Source organism: Arvicola amphibius, chromosome 3 (assembly GCF_903992535.2).
Source record: "Arvicola amphibius chromosome 3, mArvAmp1.2, whole genome shotgun sequence".
Taxonomy (NCBI): Eukaryota; Metazoa; Chordata; class Mammalia; order Rodentia; family Cricetidae; genus Arvicola; species Arvicola amphibius.
In genome coordinates, this window is record NC_052049.1 from 85,052,411 (window position 1) to 85,066,189 (window position 13,779).

The 13,779-nt window shown below is 42.4% G+C and overlaps 1 protein-coding gene across 2 annotated transcripts in view; it reads right to left on the reverse strand.

The window, feature by feature from the left end:
• The window catches only part of Fat3 (FAT atypical cadherin 3), a 459,106-nt gene that overhangs the window by 103,929 nt on the left and 341,398 nt on the right, over positions 1-13,779 (reverse strand). For both annotated transcript variants that reach the window (XM_038323653.1, XM_038323652.1), the window contains exons 4-6: positions 12,421-12,735; positions 11,100-11,310; positions 2,223-2,362 (exon numbers count right to left, since the gene is read on the reverse strand). In XM_038323653.1, the coding sequence (XP_038179581.1) occupies positions 2,223-2,362; positions 11,100-11,310; positions 12,421-12,735 (666 nt within the window). The remainder of the gene's footprint in view (positions 1-2,222; positions 2,363-11,099; positions 11,311-12,420; positions 12,736-13,779) is intronic.

Consider the following 13,779-nt stretch of genomic DNA (forward strand, 5'->3'; position numbering starts at 1 on the left):
TAAATGTTTATAAGCTTGGAAAAGCATTTTTTTTTCAGATAAATTCTCCTTTAAAGGTCTCATTCAAAGACTTGCAATTCCATATTATTTTAGTGAGTGTAGATTAGACATTTGGCCTTAAAACTGCATTACTAGCTTAGTGTGGTGAAATGTGCCTTAGTTCCACCCACTATGTGACCTGAGGCTGAAGGATTGCTTCGGCTTAGGAGTTTGAGACCAATATGGGCAATACAGTGAGATCTTGTCTGAAACAACAAACAATTAAAACTTATCCACAGTGACCTTAAGCACCTTAGTTACCTGAATATGGCATGGAATTCTAAATGTCTTTCTACTAACTTTTTCATCGCCATTGCTAACATGAATGCTTTATGCTTCAGAGATCTGGTGCATCTTCTAGATAGATGCTGCTGGATATGTAGAATCTATTCATTCATTCTGAAAATATTAATAAATTATACATTTTAGATACGCTGAATACTGCTTTATTCCACTGGTTTTAAAACCCAGTGGAAAGCCTGGAAATGAATAGGATTCCATGCTTATTTTTATCTTACTAGACTATGCTTTGGATTTTTAATTAGCACAGAAAAGCTGGGGTTGGCTATGATAAGAAACCATTAATTTTTTTATAAAAATAGTTTGAGTTCCCATTTAAAATGAGTTAGCACTAACAACAGAGCAATACTGCACTTGGATTGTTTGGCAGGGATCTTCTAGCATACTCTTCTACTGCCTAGTTCCCATGGAATCTCAGCCAGGAGGCCTCATTTATGTGTCTAGATTTGAGTTTCAAAAAATGCCAAGGGTTGGTGTGGTTTTAAATAGGAAGAATATGTAATTTGTTGTTCCAATTGGGTCAATTTTCAGACACTATAGGGTGATATTAATACATATTTCAGGTTAACAGGTTTAAGTGAGACTCTCTAAGGCAAACAGGGTCCCCGATAAGCAGGAAGGGACCAAGTGAGAGTCAAGAGTGGTCACGCACTGGCGAATCGTTTCTGTGTATAGCTATATTCAAATGGAAAGCAAATGGTCACTTGGAATAAACCCCATTGTCCCCTCCACTTCTACTACTCTCTGATTACAAGGAAACAGTCATGTGACACTTTTGCAGCATCTACAGACCAAAAGACAGTTGTCTGGACAAGCATATGAATTCTCCTTCCTCCTGCTTTCAAATTTCCTGGTTATAAAAGTGTAAATCGTATTTAAAATAAATCATCACTTGCTTGCTTCTAGCTTGGCAAAGCTTTCTTACTCACTACCTAAATGTGTTGAGAAGAATTCTGCATATCCATCTGGGTCCAGTAGAGAACAGGGTCCAGATCAGTCATTCCTGTCTGCTGGTGTTGTGGGGACAACAGAGGGAAGCGGGGAGAAAGAGCGGAGCTGCAGTGTGTGCCATATGGGGCTGGGCTTATGGTTCTGAATAACAAAACAGAAAACTTTTATTTATGGTAAATCGTCTGTGTTGAGAGCTAGCACTGGGTCAGTCTCCCTTGGGAAGAAGTTCAGAGGTGTTCTGAGTCCGACAGTAACTCGGAAGTTTTCTTCTAACTCTCAGTGTCTCTCCTTGGCACTCGAGAAGCAGAAGAGAAGCTCAAGCCCAGCTGTATGGTAACATCAGCAGGGACTCTGGGACTGGATTCCAGATGTCAGGACTTTGGCCCTGCTCTCACCATGCTCCAGGTCAGAGGGTATGAGGTGCAGTCGGGACCGAGAACCCCTTAACACAGAGACTACTGTGGGTACCCAGGCTTCAGTCTTGTCCTTTATTGAGGCTGTTTGACCTTGGCTAGGTAACTTCTATCTCAGGACAGAATTTAACATGGGCTCCTCGGTGTCTCTAATTTAAATTTCGGTGATTGAAGAAATGAGGACGGGAAGAATCTCATGCTGTGCTAACACTGACAACATAGACGGGCTCTTTGCAAGTTGACTGCTGTCAACTACAACAGTCTACAGTAAATGACCAGAAGACACATGCACACCACTCTTGCATGAGCAAACAGCCACAGTCATCTCGAAAGAGGCAGCAAATAATTCTACAACATCACTGCTAGACCCTTTCTTCCCAGTTGTTCCCTAAACAATTCTCTGAACACTAAACATCCATGGACATAATTTATTACTCCCTGGATCTCCTTTTCATTGCTTCCATTTCTCTCTTTAGCAGATCTTTTCACATTCTTACTCTCAGTAACTCAACAGCTTACCTGAGTGACAGCAACATTGGTTCCATCGGTGACTTCCACGCTCATGTTGTAGACCGACCTTTGCTCTGCATCCAGAGGTTTTGCAATGACAATTGTCCCAACACCCTTCTCTGCATCAAAAGAGCTGTCAAAATTCCCCCCTGATGATTTCACAGAAACAACATGAAATTAGCACATCTGAGAAGGTATTAAGTGTCTGGAGGCATATATCTTTACAGGGTGTTTTTATGTAGATACATATTCTGGCAGGCATCCCTATGGCTCAATTTCATAAATCTTAAATGGGACCTTACTATTTCTAACTTAATTAGTATTTCAAAGCAATACTCTATAAGCATAACAAAGGACCCCCAAACCAATGAATTGTAAATAAAAACGTCAGCATGAATGTAAGACTCCATAAAATACCAAGAAAGCTAACAGCCCTTCAACCCGTCTCAGCTACCATGCTGCAAACTTCAGGAATTCTTTAATCTTTTCTCCGACAGAATACATTCTCAGTAAAAACTATTCCAATTACAATAAACACAAATGAGTTGATACTTTTAGATCTATTCTAGGATTGTTGGTAAACATTTGGCTGGTAGGATTCAGAGTCCCTCAATTAAATGTCAGAAATAAAATTATGAATAGAGCAAGATGAGAAAAATTTTAAAAAACATATTTCACATGAAAAAGTCTCTCTGAACATTGAGATATTCAGAGACATGTTTTTGGCATCTTGGCAGTGTAAATTAATTTTCTACCACGTTCTGTTGGTTTCACAGAAACAACATAACATCATAAAATCAGAGGGGTATTAAATGGATATTATATTGCTGATATAACACCAGTGAACTTATAAGGCAATTTACACAAAGGTTTAGAAAAAAAATTGTCTTTTGTCCTTTTGTCTTGAAAGACATACTTAAGATTGTTAGAATTGGGATCATTTTATCTCTGAACAGAAGTGTCACTTACAAACGTCCCCAAATTAGAGACCTTTTTAAGGAAGAGAAAAGAGAGTGGTCTAAGTGTTGGAACAATTTTAATTAAATGTCAGTATATGTTCACCAGTGCTATTTATTTTTGTCGGGAATTGCATGTGTGAAATACTTTTGATTTCAGATGGTAATTTTATTTAACTTTAGTATGTAGGGCAATGCATCTATTGAATTTCATATTTTAGGACAGAGAAGCATGGCTTTTTTACTTCCTACAGTCTTGGGATTTTATTTTTATGGTCATTTAACAACACATTTTCATGATATTACAATATTAAGTAGGCAGATGAGTGAAGGGGGTAAAGAGTCACATCTGAATTACTGAAATTTGTGCTACAGTGAAAAATAAACAATATGATTTACTTTCTAAAAATATAGGCATGTATAGTCTAAGTGCCAACTGCTTGCAGCTACCATGTTCACATAGGATTCTTTAATTACTGGAGAGAATATAATTGCCTTTAACATTTAATTAAATCTGTAGAGATACGGGGGTACCAGAGAGTTGCTTGGAGATGATATATGTTCCCCAAAGTTTCATCTAGAAGAGAATCATCTTCCAATTACTGTCATTAGTTGATTTACCGAGAGGCACTAGAAGCTAACTCCAAAGAAGAGTTTTGAGGACTCGGAAGAGGGGGTTCCTGGCCTGAGAGGAGAAGCGGGTCTTAGCGTGTGACTTCTTGTTGAAGGCAATGCTTTCTTGATTTGCTCATGGAATAACCCAGAAAGCTGATCTGGATGGCGGGCAGCAGTCATCTTAAGTGGCAAGGCCGATCATTTACCCCCAAGAAGTAAATGCTGGGGAAAACACAAAACAAAGCAAAACCACCTTTGCCATGGAAACCCTCAAGGAAAGCTAATAACAACCTCCAAAGCTGTGAGAGAAAGACAAGGCTACAGCTTCTCAAGCTCCTTCTGGAGGCTATTAACTCCTGGTCTCAGTCTCAGCTCAAGTAACAGTAGATGGTCTGCCCCCATCCCTGGTGCTGCTTACTTTCCTAAAGATGAAGACTGAGAGTTTTGTGTAAACTGCGGTTGTTTTGGAGGAATAGTGTTCATACTCCAGTGTCAGCTATTTAGGAAAGTCACACATGTGAGGGTCAAAGGTAGGGAATGTGCAAATTATTTCTCATCTGGAAGATGAATGAAAACAGAGCTGAGGGGCAAGAGGAGCAAAGAAGTCCAGTTTCCGTTCTTGCTCTCACTGACTGTGGCCCTTCAAAGTCTGTGCAAAACACACTTTCACCCTACCTGTGTAGGGGTATAGCATTTGAGTATTTATGTATTTATGTAGATTATATGTGTTTTCATAATTTCTGCTCTTGTTAAAATTTTGGCAACTTTTGCAAATTTGTTTTTATAATCCTCTCGTTTCCTCTTTGCACACATATGCCATGTTTGTATTTGTTTCTTTCATTAGTTTCTGCAGTTTAAATACTCCTGATGAGATACTTTTGATGTCATAGAAGAGCCAGATCATTAGCATCCTTGGTACATTTTCCCATCTACCAATGTGGCCAGCATGCTATAATACTCATTTCTAGGACATTTGCTCCTAATTAAGCCAAGATTTCATTTAAATCAAGATCTTCCCAAGTTTCCAAATGAATTTCTGACAAGGGACATAGAATCTGGACCAGCAGTTCACCATCAACCCCCCCACAATTTAATAACCTACACTTAAGCATCCTATTTCATAAGCGACTCCATGCCTTTCCCCCAGGTCTTGTTTTTCCAAGCTCCATTTTAGCCTGAAAGGTGATTTCAATTTTGTGAGAAAACAAGTCCAAATCATCTGGGGTGAGGCCATTAATCAATACGAGGAGTCCGTCTTCACTACAGCATTCCGTTTAGGTAAGATGTGCTTCCTCAGAGCCAGTAACAGAACATGCAAAGCCAGAGTGTGCTGGGTGCAGCAGCATGAGGCCAAAGAAAAGGTGGGCAGGAAAGGACACTGCAGAGCTGGCCCGAGTCCTAGCAAAGTGGGGTTCAGAAATGTCACAGCCTGTGCGTTGCTGCGGGGGTGTGCGGCAGAGGTAGTTAAAAGCAAGGTGGTGAACAGCCCACATGACAATAATTCACTTTAGGGACGTTTCTCTTGAACCATTGTTGATCAAGGCAGGTGTCACAGAGTAAAGGCAGAGCAGAGGAGGCATACTGAATTTCTCTTATACTATTATTAAATTTGATGTGTCAAGGAGGGGCCCTGGAAAGACTGTAGAAATGGGACATGGATAAAAACACTTGAAGCCAGCATCTACTGCTCAGTTCGCTGGGGTATAACTGAATTGAGCTCTTTTGTAAAGGTGGGTATCCCATTTGAGGTTTGAAATTTGTGGATTACATCATCTCTCCATCTCAAAGGGTAGGGCACACCTGACAGAGGGAAAAGGGCCTGCTGGTACTGTCTCTGCACAAAGAGACCCATTGATAAAAACAGCTCAGTTTCCAGGTTCTTCCTCTAAAAAATAAGTCCGCTCTTACACGTCTAATTATAAAAATACCAACCAAAATCTAGTAGTCACCCAGGGGGAGGTGTGACTGAGGAGCTTCCAAAATCCTGAGCAACTGCATCTCAATGAATGGAGGGAGCCGTGCACAAGCTGTTCGTTCAAGTTCAGCATGTACACCCTACTGAAGGAGAGACAGTCAGTGCCAGTTACGGTGTGATTATGAATACATTTCTGCCTTGGAATGAAGCAAGCACACAGCAGGCTGATATTTAAATGGCGGGCTGGAGCTGAGGGCAGGAAAGAGTGGCAGGAAGGGGGAAAGAGACCTAGAATTTACTCCAAGGTTCCTTTTCTTAAAATAATTAATATGTGAAGTATTTTTAGACTTTCATTATTTTTCTAAAATTTCCTCAGATATGATTCCATAAATGACACTGTTGCTATGGAGAAAATAGGGTCCTATTTCAGATGAAGTTACAGCATGAAGGTAAAATGGGAGAGACGAAGTGTTTGATGTCCACTGACTAGCTGCACAGAGTTCACCCCGACCGAGGAGCAGACGAGTTAGAAGTAGATGTGACTACCTCGTTAGAATGGACCTTGGGGTGCCCAAGCTCTGAGGTGTGACCAACCTCATGTGGTGGAGAACAGTTATGATCGTCAACAAGGCCATGACTGGTCTTTTCTAACAAGGTTTTTCAATGGGGACAAGGTCTTGCTTTATCTTGATGAAGTCTAGTTTATCAGTTCAAGTTGTTGTTTTCTTTTATTCTTTACTTTTTAGGGGGTGGCTGCCACCCAGTTCCCAAGTAAATCACAGGCACAAAAAATTAGAGAATTAGAGACTTATTTAAAACTCAAGATTTTCTTTCTTTCTTTCTTTCTTTCTTTCTTTCTTTCTTTCTTTCTTTGTTTTTCTCTTTCTTTTTTTTAACATTTAGCAGAGTAATTGTAGTTCTCAAGCATAGCTACATGAACTTGGAGGATTATATTATGTGTCAATTTCACAAGGTTGGACACACCTGGCTGAGGATGAAGCTACTACCAGTGCTGTGGGGGAAGAGTGGCTCACCTACCTGACCTAAACCTGCATCATCTGTGGCTGTGCAGGAGACAAGGTTACAAAAGGACAGGTGTAACTTGAGACTGCGACAGCCGAGGATTCCAAGTCACAGAGATCTACAACCCACTGAGGACCAAGCTAGCCTTTGTCTATTCACACAGAAGTATGGTCGAGAGGCCAGCACAGAGGGCTGGCCATCAGAGATCCCTGTTAATGTTGGCTTTTTCCTTCCTGACATTGGGTGAGGCAAGTCAGGTGATTCATGCGCTATCTGTATGCAAGGTAAAGCGTCTATTTGGTTCAGGTAAAAGCTAAACACTGGAGACCAGCATGCCTCGATTCTTAGTGCAGATTGTTAATGATGACGGCCTTTACAATTCAAATATTTGCCATCAGGATGAGATTCTGGGGCGAGCCGAGAACCAGATTGTCTGCACATTGGAGGGTATGTAAATTAAGGGATGGCTGAGGGGAAGTCGGAGCCTCCTGAGAAGTGTGAAGATACATGACAGAGCCACAAAGGATTGTGGGTTATTTTTGTTCCCTTCGTTTTCTTTCCCTCTTAACAAGGAGAGGGAGCATGCTGTGTGTTGGGCTGTTCAAATCCACAACAGCTGAACTTTATTATGTTTCCTTTTAATTACAGCTCTCTTAGCTTGGTTATAAGTAGGTCTTGTTTCTGAGAGCTGAAGAGAGTCTCTCGCTCCAGAGAAAGCTGTCTCTTTGGAGTCAAGAGAATGCAAGTGTCTGGGCATGGGGACAAAGTGCTGCTCCCATGGAGTTTCTGTGACTTCCGGATCCGGTAGGAGGCAAGGAAACTCATGGAAGTCTGGAAATGTGCAAGTGAAAGCAGTCTGTCATGGGGAAGGGGAGACTAAAGCATTTTTTGTCATTTGACTGAATGAGGATTCGCCACACTGAGTGGTTTAAAGCGGTACATGCCAGATCAGGATGGTGTTTCCTGGGCCCTTCAGTGTGTTCTTCGTGGGTGTCTGGATGCACTAGGTCTGTGGTGGAAACACGGGTTGGCGTATTCTTCACAAGTGTACTTGGGCCAAACCTGTTGGGACCCGAGGCATCATTTCAGATTCACGTGAACCTTGCCTATCCCATGCTTAGTCTCTGTATTTCTGCACTGGTCATGGGTAGCATTAAGTGATGGAGGACTCTCATTGGTTAATAAAGAAACTGCCTTGGCTTTTTGCTAGGGCAGGATTTAGATAGGTGGAGTAGACAGAACAGAATGCTGGGAAGAAGGGAGGTGAGTCAACCACCTCAAACAGTCGCCATGAAGCCAGCCACCAGGTCAGACATGCTGAATCTTTCCCGGTAAGACACCACTTCGTGGTGCTACACAGATTATTAGAAATGGGTTAATCAAGATGTGAGAATTAGACAATAAGAGGCTGGAACTAATGGGCCAGGCAGTGTTTAAATGAATACAGTTTGTGTGTTGTTATTTCGGGTGTAAAGCTAGCCATGTGGGATCCAGGCAGGATGAAAAGCAGGCCGGCCTGCTCGCAGTCCTCACTACAATTAAGTACTAAGAAGCATTGCCCACTCTTGGTCCCATCTGTGCTAGTCTGATCAAAGATGGTGCTTAGGCAAGGAGGAAGGGAAGGCTCACAAAGGAAAAATACGCAAGAAAATTTGACAGTAAGGACGAAACAGCTGAAGATGATAAAGCAAATGAAGGGCTTTAAAAGAAGGAAGAGCATGTCAGCACACTGGGTAAAATATGACTCTGGCAGACGAGCTGCGTCTTCAGAAAGGAGATTTGGTAGAGGGCAGCATCTCTCTCTACTGAAAGCCGCCAGCACCTGGGGGAAAGGACCTGACATCCTACAGTGAAGGAAAAAGTTGGCATCTCAAGACACTGTTGGCGGGATGTGAGGATGGAAATAAAATCATGATCTGTTTGGGCAGAAGGCCCAGTAAGTTCAATTTGTAGAAGAAACTTGACAAACTGTTACCAGGTTTACAGAGAAATGTCTGTGATGGAGAAGTCCAGACCAATGTGCAGAATCCCAGTCCTGGGATTCTTCATTGAAAAAACCATTCTTACTCATGCAGTAGAATGGATGGGGAGGTAGGTAATCTATGGAAGACAGCCCTGGTTAGAGACATGGAAACTAAGGCCGTACTTTGCATATCATTCCTGGATTATATTTGGATGCCAGGAAGGAAGTTCTCTATAAACTCCTCTTTCTCCTTGGAGTAGTGAGGCTACTGTGAGTGGTGTGCAATGGAAGGTCACACTGACCCTGGGCAGGGCCAAGGGTGCCCAGTAGGGTGAGCATGGCTGCCGGAGGCATCACCAACAGTCTCTGTGCTCTTCACTCCCATGACGGTGCAGAATGGTGATGGGATAAACATGAATGGAAACATACAATAGCACTGATAACATAATACAAAAAGCCTGTGCATGCTAACCTGCATACTTGTGGCCATGCTGAAGAACTGAAAACTGGCCCAAGTAATTGATGCAGGTGACTGACCATACTGAACATCTGAGAAAGGTATGCTGGTGAGATTTACCATTTATGGGCAGCCTGAAGTAAGCGGGTAGAGTTGTCTGCTCACGCAAGGGATGGGAAGCACTGTTATCCAAGAAGAGATGCTTGCAAACTGAGTTGGTAAAGGTATGGGCAAAGGTGTCTAGGCAGACAAAAGGCAACTCCCTAGGGACATGTGCAATGCTTTCTTGCATCAAGGAAGAATAAACTGGACAAGCAGAAAACTACTGAGATGGTGGTAAGACACTTCTCATGGGGCCAGAAGATGTTCCAACTCAAATATGTCAGCAGAGATGAAGAAGGAATTGAAAGGATGGTCATATGAAAAAAAATGTTGAGATTGATGTCAATTAAGTAAGACAAAGATACCCTATGTTTTGCAGAATAAGATGCAGAAGGCAAGCCCTTATTTGTTGGGAGTTCAGAGGACTCTTTGAGGTTTGACCGGGAGACAGAACATTCTTTTACTATGCTTCATTAAACCAGATGTGGAACCTCCTAAATGCTTTCCCCAGACCCAGCTGTTGTGGAGGAGTAGCTGGTTCCTACCTATACTGGCCAGACATCATGATTCTCCCACACTGGCTCTCTCCTGGCTACTCCACTGCTCACAGAGAATCGTGGGAAGCGAGCTCTGGCTCAGCCCTGATCAGCCCCTGGCAGGCATGCTCGCCCTTTCGCGGACAACAGCCTGTTTCATTTCCCCGTCCTGCACATGTTTCCTCTCCAGTGCTCTCCCTGCAGGTTTGTGGAAAGGCTGTTTTGCCCTTTTCCTTTTGCAGCCTGGCGTGGTTGCTTGCTTTCTTTCAAGGAATTTAAAGGTTGGCTCCCAAGGACTGCCCTGCCCGCTTCCTTCCATCTGCTTTCTCTATTCAGGGTGAGCGGAGGCTTGCTGGCTACACAGGCACATCTAGGTTCTGCTTCCTGCCCTTCCTCTTGTGGACAGCAGCCAGGGGACTCTCCTGTGGGGCTTTTAGTCTGAATGCCACTACTGCTGAAAAATAGAGGGGCGGGAATACATTTTCATTTATTTTCAATTGGAAAATTCCCAGTTAAATAAACTAACCTACAAAAAAGATAAAAACAAAACAACAAAAAGCCCACATACCTCCAAAGCAATGGAAGAAAATCAAAACAATCCCCCCAAACCCCAAACCCATTTAATCTCAAACAAAGAAGTCATTGGATACGGGTAATGAGATAGCTGTTAGAGGCATGTATGAAATCTGTGGGCTGCATTTCAGTCTGTCACAGGCAGTTATGAAAGATGTAATTCAATTTGTTTAAAAAAACGTAAAAGGCAGATTGGATAGCTGTATTTTAGCAAATGTGTTTGCACTAAGGGTACCTTCTGTTGAACAGTTCTGCCCACAAGCTGTCTGTAGAATATAGAACATCTCTCGAGCATGCTTGCCACCTTGAAGCAGGGCAGTCGGGAGCAGAAAAAAAAAGAACAGAATGCAGAAAAAAAGGTGAAGAAAAAGAGAGAAATGAAGGAGAGCAAGTCTAGTACCATCAATACATTTAGAAATGAGATTAGCCAAGTGTGACAATAGAATTAAAATGGCACACAGAAAGACATCAAGTTTGCAGTAAATAACGTACTATGGAAAAGTCCAGCCAGAGAGCACTTTCTGTTCAGCTTAGCTACAGAGTTGGAACGAAAGCACAGGTCGGTTATTCATTTTACTGGCTCTTTTGCATTCCAGCACTACTTTGAACCTTAGGCGTCATTGCTAGGCTTTGATTTTTTTCTTTTGCCTTTTAAATTATTTTAAAATGTATTAATTTATTTGTTTGGCTAGTTCTTTCAAACAGTGAAGTTCATTTCCTGATCTGCTCCGGAGACTTCAACTTACCAATGATGTCAAACCACAGAGGGGTGTTAGCTGGTTGCACAGACACCACCCCTACAATCTCTGTCACTCTGTCACTTTCCATGACTGTGAAGTTGTAAAATGGCTCATCGAAGGTCAGCGGGATAGGCGAAGGTGGGGGCTTCTTAATCCATTCAATATGGAGGCGAGCTGTGGAGGATTTCTGTGGCCGGCCATTGTCCACAGCCTTGATCTACTCACACATGGAGGGAACACAGAAAGGGGGCTTAGCGCTCGTGTCTGTGGAAGGTTAACTCCTTCACTAACACAGTATGGAGCTAAAAGACCATTTTCTGCAGTGTCACGAGAAGAGTGGGATCCTGTTAAGAGTGAACTCTGGAATGGGAGCCAATGATCTGTTTGGGAATAGGACCCACACTACGTTTGCCAGAAGCCAACTTTTAAGATGTAAAACCATGAAAAATAAATGTTGTACCTACAGTTCACAGTATTTCAGGGGCAAGAGTGATAGTTTACGTGAATAAAGGTCACTAATTTGATTTGTCACAGCATGACTCTGATGTCACCTCTAGTGAGAGCTGGGGAAAACTGAAGAACATGGGAGTCCCTATGTGTGTGGTAGCATGTATGGACATGTGCATACATTTGTGATCATGTACATGTAAATTTATGGATGTGTAACTGTATGTAAGTATATCAGATGTGTAAACATGTATACACGCATATGAGTGTAATTTTGTGCATAGGTACTGAGTATGCATGCTTCAGTCTGTGCATTCACACGTGAATATGTGTAAATACATTCTATGTGTGCATGCATATGTGTTTATGCATGTGTGATGTACACGTGTGTGAGCATGAACATGAGTTTTTACAGCATGTGAGAATATGTATGCACATGTGTGGGAATATGTGTGCAAATGTGCGTGCATTTGTATGACATATACATGTGTGCACATATGTATGAATGTATGTATGTTTGTGTCCCTGTGTGTGAGCATATGATGCCTGTGTGCGTGTATATCACAGCTTCTTCTGCTTTGCTCTAGATACATACTGTCCTTTATCTACAGCACCTTGAGAATGAACTAGGGACCAAGATTTGTGGTTGGGAGTAGAGGCAGTGGAATTGGAGAAGGTTTGCCAATAAGACTCATCAAAGGAAACTCATTATTTAGGACCTCACCCAACAAGGTAAGAGTTCTCTCCTGTAACTGGCTCCCAGAAGGCAGCCTTTCACAGCTACTTCTGTGCTCTGACATGAGAGAGTTACTGATCAAAGCAGTAGACATGGATAAGAGGGCTCGCCCTACCCCACTGACATTCTGGAACTGAATCTTACCGTCAGGATGTCATAGCTCCCTGCCGTGAATTGCTTTCTGGAGGAGACCATGCCAGTTTTGGGGTCAATAAAGAATTTTCCATCATCATTCCCATCCACAATACTGTAGGAGATTTCTGCATTAGGGCCTTCATCTCGGTCAAATGCAAAAGCCCTGTAAATGGGTTCTCCCCTCTTCTTGCGGTCACGTTCTGGAAGCTTGATCTGGTAAACCTTCTCCGGGAACTGGGGCTTGTTGTCATTTTCGTCCAGAACCTGAACGACCACCCAGATCGCTGACTGTTTTGGAGAAGACCCGCCATCTGTCACGGTCACCTGAGTTTGGAAAGGGAAAGACGATGCCATCAGGAAATATGCATTTTGTGATCTCCTTGTCCCCGCCCATCCCACACCTGTCCCATTTACACATCATCTCAGTTCTTCTGAGTACCATTATTTATATAGAATAGACACATTTCTCATAGTTATCGCATAAGAGAGTGAATGCCTCCAAACCAGCAACAAAAGTCATTGCTGAAGGGACAGTAGCAAAACAGAGCAGTTTGTAATTGGTATCTGCTGCTGAGCAACATGCCATGTACTAGTGACTTTTAAAGGCAGAATTTATTTGAGTGTAGAGCCTGGGGGAAGAGGCTAATCCACTCTCTGAGGTCTCCCAGATAAGCACTAATAACCTAGTCAGTTCACAAAGTCCCTCTTTGTGATGCCACCTGGGATGGTCATTTCTACATAGGAATTCAGTGGGGGCATCACAAAGAAGGCCACAGCAAGGGATTATTGTTGAGTACAGCAGAGAAGAGTTGACTTTGCAAACTTCAGACTATATAAACTAGGTGAATATAAAACATGCCTTCCCAACAGGCACAAAACACATTATATAATCATTATTACACATTGACCCATGAGGGTTTCATCAAATCCACAGACAGAGCTTTTACCATCCAAGCTCTGCTCTTCTCTTTTTTCCCCATCCTGCTGTGAGCTGAATTGTTTTCCCCTGGAAGCTCAGGTGCTGAAGCCCTGCTCCTACTTGGGCCTGTTATGCAAATGAGATCCTCAAAGAGAGGGGTTAAAAGGTTGAGAGTCCTGACCTAACTGGGTTCTTTATTAAAGATGATGTCTGATGTCACATTTCTCTCTGCCATGTAAGTGCACAGTAAGAAGGTACAAACCAAGAAAAACCCTTCACCAGAAGTAAAACCATGTCAGAATGTGATCAGGAACATCCCAGTCTCCTGATTATTATCTTAGTGTTTGTCTCATTCTTAAATTCTGGTTCCCAGTATAACAACATTAGCAGATGTGGTTAGTCATGGATGGGATTAGAGTCCTTAAAAAAGAGGTTAAGAAAGCTTGCTC